This window comes from Eucyclogobius newberryi, unplaced genomic scaffold (genome assembly GCF_026437365.1).
Source record: "Eucyclogobius newberryi isolate DKJ021-1_F unplaced genomic scaffold, fEucNew1.0.hap1 SCAF_6, whole genome shotgun sequence".
In the NCBI taxonomy this organism is placed as follows: domain Eukaryota; kingdom Metazoa; phylum Chordata; class Actinopteri; order Gobiiformes; family Gobiidae; genus Eucyclogobius; species Eucyclogobius newberryi.
The window spans coordinates 18,787,042-18,797,163 of NW_027316278.1; the positions used below are offsets into that span (position 1 = coordinate 18,787,042).

Sequence of the window (10,122 nt, forward strand, 5' to 3'; positions counted from 1 at the left end):
AAGAGACACACACACACACACACACACACACGCACAAAAGACACACACACACACACACACACGCACAAAAGACACACACACACACACACGCACAAAAGACACACACACACACACACGCACAAAAGACACACACACACACACACAAAAGACACACACACACACACAAAAGACACACACACACACACACACACACACAGAGACACGCACACCCACAAAAGACACTACGCTACGCTCTTCTCTTCTGTTGCCATGGATACCAGATATCGGCAGCCAAGAGGGAGCAGTTTTCCAGCTTAAACTGTAAATATTGAATTATGATGAAGAGGAACGGGAGACGGATCTAAATGTCTCCATAATCCTTTCATCTCTAGTCACCGTTGCAGGGAATCCACAGCATCATTTGTGTTCATCAAGTTTCTGCATAAAAAAAAGAAAATCAATTGTGGCCTTTACCTAACAGACTGCCCTAGTTTCTCCACGTTCCAATAAATGCTTGCCCGATATAGAAGGAACACTTTGTCAAACACTGTTCAAGAGTATTTTTCTTTTAAGGCTTGGACACACACTGAGACACATTACATTGGGGGAAAAAAAGACAAAAATGTTTTTATCCGTCTGTTTTTGTCAAATGTTACTTTATTCTGTTTTTCGGAAAGTTCAGTCTTTGTAAAGTTAATGAATAGTAACATGTTCTACAATGAAAAAGAAAGACAGTTTAAGCTTTCACTGTTTGGTCACAGGCTCAATAATGGAGAATGAGCGTTGTAACACTATTGTAACACTAAAATGTAAGATTGTGGCATCCCTAAACAGGAATACATTGAGGTTCTTTATAGGGAATATAAATGGTGTCTTTTAAACAATTAATATATAAACTGTTTTAGAGCAGACAGATGTTGTGAGGGCCCCTCCCTGCACTGGGCCCTGGGTAAACGAGTACCTTTACCCCCCAGGCCGACGCCCGTGTTACAGCTCCTTGGACTGCTATTTTGTATGAGCACTTAAGATGCAAAGTAACCTTGAGTTGACATTGTGGCTGGAGGAGAATCACGTTTAATCAATGAAGGGCTTTTCTCTGGGAGTCCACTAATCTCACAGGGCAGAGGAGGGTTCATCAGAGCTGAGATACCCCTGGGACTATCCGGGCTAATGGGGTTAGCACACACAGTAAGGGAGACACACTTAGATTGGTGTGTAACAGTCACATAAGACAGTGAACATGCTGTAAGTGTATGTTACTGAGTGTTTGGTGAGAGCTGCTTACACGTAGATGGATGCAGCAGAAGAGTGCATGGGCCCAGGCTGATGGAGAGGGGAGTTAATGGGACGTGTGACAAGGTTGATTACTGGGGCTGCAGTGATCTGCCCGGGTTAATGAAGTAAATGACTTCTTGGATAACACAGCACAGAGGTGATCTTCAGCTCCTCACACACTCCAGATAAACTATAAATCGCCAGCTCCAAACGCATTTACCTTTCAGAGATGAACAACTTAAACACCCTTTGGTCTTGTGAGAGGAAACATGCGGTTTTGTTTTAAAAATAACATAACCTTTGTTTCACTTAAAGGCTGGTTATGTTGGGCGCGAAAAGGTGTAAGTGTAAAATGGAAACAGTAATAGGAAATTGAACCAAAAGAGGGGGTTTCTTTGTTGACAACATACAGTTGATCAAACTTTTGACAAAAAAAAACACACCAGTTTTGCATAAACCGTGTCATGAAACAAAAAAACTGAAGTCTGTATGTTCCTCAACGCTAGGGCCCTGCAGCACCACTATTCCACTGAAAGAAAAAGCTCCCCACATGAGGACGGAGCCATGTGCCGAGTTCAAAGATCCCTCTGAGGTGTTCTTGTCAGAAAGTCTTCTTAGACACCATATGTTCCTTGTTTTGTTAAGAACTTACTTAAATGCAAAAGGGAAGGTTAACTGGAGTGCCTGCAGGTATTAGTGTTTTTGATCCTGAACCACTTTTCAAAGTACCTGGATGTCTGCTACAGACTGTCCTGTGTCTACACAAGCAAACTGATCCTCTTTTTCATCACTGTCACGTGACATGGTTGTACAAGTATAACCAACAGTTAAATTGAGTTAGTCTGTAATATGTCCATGATGAAAGTAGCCAACAGTGCACAATGATTATAGATAGTGATCTGAGGACGGTCTGTGGCTCTCATCCAAGACAGAAAACTTTGGTTCTTCTTGGTAATTCGTGACATTACCATTTTGATTTAGACACTGAACAGCAATTTTATAGCCTAGGTAAAAAAAGATAAATAAATATAACGTGTCAACTCTTATAAGACAAAACTATTTATGTGAAGGCGATCACACCTCAGCCGAGCCAGAGAAGTTCACACATTTTAAATTTACTGTTCATTTGTTTTTTCATGCAGCAATCCTTCACAAAACACACACCTTTGAACTCAAGCTCAACAATCTCTCAGAATACAGTGTTCATTTGTGGTGGTTTTGTATAAACCTTCACACCTCCGATATCCACCAAACAACATCCTGTGTTATAACTGTGCATGTGGTCAAATGCAGCTGTGTTAGTACAGAGAATGAGCAGTGAGAGAATGAAACAGAAAAACCCCCTCGAAGAAAGACCTCTCCATCAACAGAGAGAAGAGGTACAGCAGGTGCATGATACAGCAACTACTTCATGCTGAATCACCTGTCATACGTAAAGAAATCAGATTTTATCTTCTGAACTTCAATATTCTTTTATTGTTTATCTTTGTATAATTACATATGAGTTGCCAATTTAAAACTGTATCGGACTCAGACATAGGAGGAATAGATCTAAAATGTATTTAGTTACAGCATAAAATGTATTTTGTAACATATTTCGTTACACGGGACAATGGAGGTACAAAGTCTAAAATTCACAAAATGTAAACATTTACAGTTTAATGTGCAAATAGTCGTACAGTGTGATGGCTGTGGGGAGCGTTCTGTGCCTGTCTGTCACTGAACGAGCTCCTCAAGCTGTCAGAGTGCTGTGCAGCGCCAGTTTAGTACAGATCTTCTCCGACATTAAGCTGCATTACCCTATGTTATACAGTTGAACAGAATTAAAACAACTATTTGTCTTTCACCTGTTATTATACACTTTTTACAAATACTTTTTTGTACACATATTTACTTCCCAACACTAGGATTACCTTCAACACAGTATGTTGATTCACATTTGAGATGAATGAGAGTTATGAGAGTTTACATGTGGTTGAGCATGTTCAAACCAAAATGAAGAAGAGTGAGATACAAAACAAAACTGTTGTCAACCACATTATAGTCTCTGTCCTTTTGCAGGTGAGATGTGAGAAGCAAAAGAAAGATCGCTCAGTTTTAAAACATTGGGCAAATCTGATCTCAACATGTAGCTTTTCACAGAATCGACTTTTATACATTTATTAGGTGAAAAGAGGAAATGTATTCACACACTCAAGCACCTGCTGACATAAAGGTTTCCTAAAAAGCTATAACCTGCAATAATACTCATAATCATCATAAACCATAAACCGATTTGTCAATATTTAATGTCTATCAGCCTTTAATATGTCAATCGTCTACTACAAGAGACGCTATTATAAATTAATTTTCACCAGCTTTGTCTTAATTATGGAGAAATATGCAGTGCATCAGAAACCCACCTAGTCTACACTTGTTTACAGTAGACCATGTGAATAGTCTCCCATTTGAAGTTCTTCCCTGTGGCAGGATGTGGTCGTGTGAACCGTCCTTGCAGAAAAACACCCACTTCCTATGATTTTGATAAACAGCGCTGTGGTTTCAGCCCAGAAAGCACACACTTGGTTGACAGAATTGCCATCTGTTCAACAACACAAACTCTCAAATACATGCCTTTCTTGTGATTTCATTGTAGGTGGGTGACTTCTATCTTTGACATGAAAGGCAGTATTTTCTCTTGTCTTCATGGTTGCTTGGACACATACGGCCCTGTCAATCTGTGAGCTGTCAGGGTGCAGCGTGCGTGCTTCTGAGAGGAGAGTAAGAGGGGTGTATTAGGCCTGCTGATCCTTCACAGTTCTCTTGTCAAGCTAAAAGTGGGACCAAAAAGTCACTGGTGTACTGGTGTGTGTGTGTGTGTGTGTGTGTGTGTGTGTGTGTGTGTGTGTGTGTGTGTGTGTGTGTGTGTGTGTGTGTGTGTGTGTGGTGGGGGCATAGTGGGTCAGAGGAGAGGAGCCGTGCCTAATCCAGTGGGATGTGGGGTATGTGGTGTATGGAGATGTGATGTAAAGACGTGCTCAACAGTGCATGGATCACTAAACCTCCCCAACTGACAGCAGGCAGTCCCAACAGGCAAATGTCCAACTCACTCCAAAAGATAGTATCAGTTTTTAAAGAAAAAAAAAGAATAAAGTTTTCACTGGAAGTAGGAACCAAAAAGAAAAAAGAAAAAAGACTAAAAAGACAAAAACTGTGCTCAATGGTGTGACAGTTAAAAAGCAGAAAGCGAACAATCTAATGTTATAAATAGGCCCACTTAACATTCATCAGATCACTCCGCAATTATGGTGTGCCAAGCAAGCCGGCAGGTGGCATTATTGGTCAATGTGAGAAACAATAACCCGGAAACAATACTGATGACCTTTATCAAAACCGGAAATAGTAGACCCGGGCTGCTAGCATGGCTCTTGATGTGAAAGCTAGAGCCAAACGGTATGAGAAGCTGGACTTTCTTGGAGAGGGTCAGGTGAGCTAATATTAATCAATAAAAAAGACTGAACATTTTCAGGTACTTTATATTTAAACTTTTTTTTTAAATGTCTGACCATTTGCCTCGATAAGCCCTGATGCTAATGCTAATGCTAAGTGTTGTGTGTTGATCCTGTGTCTCTTTCTTCTTTAGTTTGCCACAGTTTACAAAGCTAGAGACAGAGTTACTGACACAATCGTTGCCATTAAAAAGGTAAAAAATAAAAAAGATGGAAAAAGTTTGTCTTTGTTAAAAACAGAGCACTAAAGTCTTATTGGGTTACCCTTCAGATTAAAGTTGGTCACAGGACTGAGGCTAAAGATGGTAAGTTTAACATTGATAACCCTGACTTTTTAACATGTGTGATGTAGTTACAAGTCAAATGCCAATGTAACTCTGGCAGGAATCAACAGGACTGCCCTACGAGAGATCAAACTACTGCAAGAGCTGCATCATCAAAATATTATTGGGGTAAGTCAGCACTACATACTCTGTGATGTGTTTTTGTAAGGTTGTTTCTTGTACACTCTAATGATTTATCAAGTGGTGTCTACACAACTAAATTACCCGGGACTGAAATTCTTTTGTGTTTCAGTTGTTGGATGCGTTTGGTCACAAATCAAACATCAGTCTTGTATTTGATTTCATGGAGACGGACCTAGAGGTAAAACCTCTCAATCAAGTTTCTAATTTTGCATATTTTAACACTATTGTTAATTGTGTCTGGTTAAATATATATATACATGTTTATGAGTGTTTATAGTCTTTTTTTGTTGAATGTTGAATGACTTAATTTAGTGCATTCAAAATGACAGTCTACTACTTTGTTTGTCTTAAGGTTATAATAAAAGACACCAGCTTGGTCCTGACTCCAGCCAACATCAAAGCATACATCCTCATGACTCTTCAGGGACTTGAATACATGCATCTTCACTGGGTCCTTCACAGAGTAAGACTCTTTATTTCTGTATTAATTTAGTTATTGGATTTTTCACATAAAACATCTGGAAAGCTTTGTTTCTGTCTGTGCAGGATCTGAAGCCAAATAATTTGTTGTTAGATGGAAATGGAGTGTTGAAGTTGGCTGACTTTGGTTTAGCCAAATCATTTGGGAGTCCAAACAGAATCTACACACATCAAGTTGTTACCAGGTCTCAGTAACATACTTAATATTAATTGTATTATAATCGCATATATTTAACACTGATTGTGATGGGCAAAGGTTGTTAAAACTGTTTAGTATTGTAATTTCAGAGGATGACTTAATCTTTTTTCCCAGGTGGTATCGATCTCCCGAGCTGCTGTTTGGGGCAAAAATGTATGGTGTGGGTGTCGACATGTGGGCAGTGGGCTGCATATTGGCAGAGTTATTACTTCGGGTAATAAAATGACCTCTTATACACCCAGAAACTTTAATAGTCTCACTATATTTAGACTGACCTAACTCTGTAACTATAGATACCATTTCTCGCTGGAGACTCCGATCTCGACCAGTTAACTAAGATCTTTGAGGCTCTGGGCACTCCCACTGAAGAGACATGGCCTGTCAGTGTATTTCTTTTTTACATTTTTGTTTGTTAAATCATTCCTGTTAAACACATCTTTCTGCAGGGGATGACTAGTCTACCAGATTATGTGTCATTTAAAATATTTCCTGGTACACCTCTTGAGCACATCTTCAGTGCTGCTGGAGATGATCTACTTGAACTGTTACAAGGATTCTTTACTTTTAATCCATCAACAAGGACAACAGCCACTCGGGTAATGGAAATGGATTTACTTTTGTGTTAAATACTATAATAGTGGTTCCTATACATATGTGAATTTGATGACATATTCTGTGCTGGCCCTCAGGCTTTGAAGATGAGATACTTCAGTAATCGGCCTGGTCCCACTCCTGGCCCTCAACTTCCAAAACCAAATTGCTCCAGTGAAGCCCTGAGGGAAAAGGAAATGGTTGGACTCAAGAGAAAGATTGTTGGTCTAGAGACAAGTAATTAGCAATTATTTATCAGCATTTTTTCTTCAGTTTTAGAGCGGAGTTCTTTGTATTTCTTGTTTGGGTCAGGTCCTTGGTGACAACAGAACGTATCATTACCACAGTTGGCTCACTCAGCATGTGGTGTTTGGACAATTATAGTTGACCTCCTGTCTCTCTGCATAATAGCCCAAGTTATGGGAGGCACGCGGGCTAGCACTCTTGCCTCACAGCAAGAAGGTTCTAGGTTTGACTACAAGGATGTCTTTGTGGAGTTGGTATGTCCAGGCAACATTAAACATGCACAGAAGGTAAAATCCTCATACTGAGGTGGTCCTGACAAAGCCTAACTCAAGATCTGGAGATGGGTCCCAAAGCATCACTGAGCAGCACTGCTCCTGACAGAATTCCCCAGCACCACTGAAGGATGGGGCAAACATGGTAGCACAGCAGTTGGTGCTCTCACTGTACAGCAAGCAGGTCTGGTTTCCCCTACCTCTAATCACATGTACAATACTATTAGAGTGTGTTTGTGAGAGTGAATGCAAGACAGTGAATGGAAATGAGTCCATGGCTACAATCCGGCGTGTTTACAGCATGTATTTCATATATATTCATTAAACATGCACTGTCCTGACACAATAAATCATCTAATGCAGAGGATAGATGTCCCTACTGGACAATGAAGTGTACCCTAGCTTATGAACCCTAATGTGGCAGTCTCAAAACACAAAGTTTTTATTATGTAAAGATTGCATTTTGCTTAAAGTAGCTACAGTAACTTGTATGTGCCTGAAAGAAGCTGGAAATTTTAAGACATCCCACATTGCCCTAACTAACATTTAGCATGTTGTGAATTTAGGCATGTCAGCCTGTTCTCATGACTGCACCCCAGTCTATAAGTCCACATCAATGCTTGAGTTGAGCTTGTAATTCAGAGGGTGTTGGCTGCAGACCTAGAGAATGTCGTGGAGTTGGAGAGCACATGCATACTGTTCGTGGTGAGGTGCGTTGTACTTAACTGGGGCCCTGGTGTGACTTCGAGGTTCTAAAGGTTTCACTTTGTGGTCTCAAAAAATTCTAACAAGCTATAAATTGAAACGTATGATTAAAATGCTCACTTTAGTACATACTGACTCACTATTGCTATGCCTTTCACAGCTGCAATGAAGAAGAAGCTCATTTTTTCACCAGAATGAATCCAGTCAATCCAATGTGGACCTTGAACCTCTTCATGAGAACTGCATTCAGGGTTGTTTTGTGGAACTCCCTTGCACCTGATGTATGTGAACAAACCCTGCTGCTGGCCAGTACTTGATGTATAAAAAGACAGTTCTTTAATTTCATCAAAGGCCCTGCTCTTGGAGATCTTCTAAATACTTCTATTGAAGTGAAAAAAAGCAAAAATAAATGCATTTTTGTAAGAAACCCAATAAATGGCTTGCAGTGTTGTGAGTGTTTATGAATTTATAGCATGTGATGTTAATTGGTATATGGTGTAAAATATAAATCCAGTTTCTCCTCCAGGCTTGTGTTATCAGGATCTGTCATCTAGTTGCTGTCACATTAGACGGATCTGACTCAAACTGTGTCCCCCAATGCTTAAAGCAGCCAAAACATGCTTTGCAATCCTTTTAATAACGTCCGGTTTTATGATAAAGCTGCAGTGCTCCACTCCTTTTACAATTATTGTGACATTTCTGCAGGATTCAGCAGGAGCGAGTATACAAATAACTGCTACAGCTGCCAAACACTGACATAATCAAATACTGCAAAATTGACTTTCATGTGATTATGTACATGTAAGTCGGTATCATCAGTATTGTTGATACCAACTTTGCTGCGGATAGATTAAATAATGGAAGAACAGACATATTACAGCTCCAACCATTAGTGCAGTTGCACATTTGACAAGGCCAGATGGACTTAGTTTCTGGCTTTTAGAAACTTGTGCATTCTATTAAAATTCATCATATTGTCCCGTTCCAATGTTATTGAAGTCCAAAATTCCTCCAACACGTGCGTAAGGATGTATTTGACTACAAACAAATGTTTTGTTCGAATACACAAGGCTGCTTCCCTCCTTCTGAGTCCTCTAGGTCTAGTCCGGGGCCTTCGTCCTGGCTTATACACCCCATATAATAGATCCATGTATATACTCCATACAATAGATCCATGTATATACCCCGTATAATAGATCCATGTATATATCCCATATAATAGATCCATGTATATACCCTATTTAATATAGATCCATGTATATACCCCATATAATAGATCCATGTATATACCCTATTTAATATAGATCTATGTATATACCCCATATAATAGATCCATGTATATACCCCGTATAATAGATCCATGTATATATCCCATATAATAGATCATGTATATACCCTATTTAAAATAGATCCATGTATATACCCCATATAATAGATCCATGTATATACCCCATATAAGAGATCCATGTATATACCCCGTATAATAGATCCATGTATATACCCTATTTAATATAGATCCATGTATATACCCCATATAATAGATCTATGTATATACCCCATATAATAGATCCATGTATATACCCCGTATAATGGATCATAATAGATCCATGTATATACCTCATATAATAGATCCATGTATATACCCCTTATAATAGATCCATGTATATACCTCATATAATAGATCCATGTATATACCCCGTATAATAGATCCATGTATATACTCCGTATAATAGATCCATGTATATACCTCATATAATAGATCCATGTATATACCCCATATAATAGATCCATGTATATACCCCGTATAATAGATCCATGTATATACCCCATATAATAGATCCATGTATATACCTCATATAATAGATCCATGTATATACCTCATATAATAGATCCATGTATATACCCCTTATAATAGATCCATGTATATACCTCATATAATAGATCCATGTATATACCCCGTATAATAGATCCATGTATATACTCCGTATAATAGATCCATGTATATACCTCATATAATAGATCCATGTATATACCTCATATAGTAGATCCATGTATATACCCCATATAATAGATCCATGTATATACCCCGTATAATAGATCCATGTATATACCCCGTATAATAGATCCATGTATATACCCCATATAATAGATCCATGTATATACCTCATATAATAGATCCATGTATATATCTCATATAATAGATCCATGTATATACCTCATATAATAGATCCATGTATATACCTCATATAATAGATCCATGTATATACCTCATATAATAGATCCATGTATATACCTCATATAATAGATCCATGTATATACCTCATATAATAGATCCATGTATATACCTCATATTATAGATCCATGTATATACCTCATATAATAGATCCATGTATATACCTCATATAATAGATCCATGTATA

At 38.6% G+C, this 10,122-nt stretch overlaps 1 protein-coding gene across 1 annotated transcript; it reads left to right on the top strand.

Annotated features, from left to right (window-relative positions):
- Positions 1 to 4,621: 4,621 nt before the first annotated feature.
- Positions 4,622 to 8,078, top strand: cdk7 (cyclin-dependent kinase 7). Its single transcript, XM_072433509.1, has 12 exons — positions 4,622 to 4,720; positions 4,877 to 4,936; positions 5,014 to 5,047; positions 5,127 to 5,194; positions 5,319 to 5,387; positions 5,562 to 5,672; positions 5,756 to 5,874; positions 6,003 to 6,102; positions 6,182 to 6,268; positions 6,335 to 6,484; positions 6,578 to 6,716; positions 7,863 to 8,078. Exons 1-12 carry the CDS (start codon positions 4,655 to 4,657, stop codon positions 7,898 to 7,900), a joined length of 1,041 nt encoding a protein of 346 aa, XP_072289610.1. The 5' UTR covers positions 4,622 to 4,654; the 3' UTR covers positions 7,901 to 8,078.
- Positions 8,079 to 10,122: the final 2,044 nt, after the last annotated feature.

Bases quoted from the DNA above. Each gene is read 5' to 3' on its own strand.
- cdk7 (XM_072433509.1), top strand. From the start codon at position 4,655: ATGGCTCTTGATGTGAAAGCTAGAGCCAAACGGTATGAGAAGCTGGAC. The intron at 5,195-5,318 runs GTAAGTCAGCAC...TTTGTGTTTCAG, and splicing joins ATCATCAAAATATTATTGGG to TTGTTGGATGCGTTTGGTCA. The intron at 5,673-5,755 runs GTAAGACTCTTT...CTGTCTGTGCAG, and splicing joins TTCACTGGGTCCTTCACAGA to GATCTGAAGCCAAATAATTT.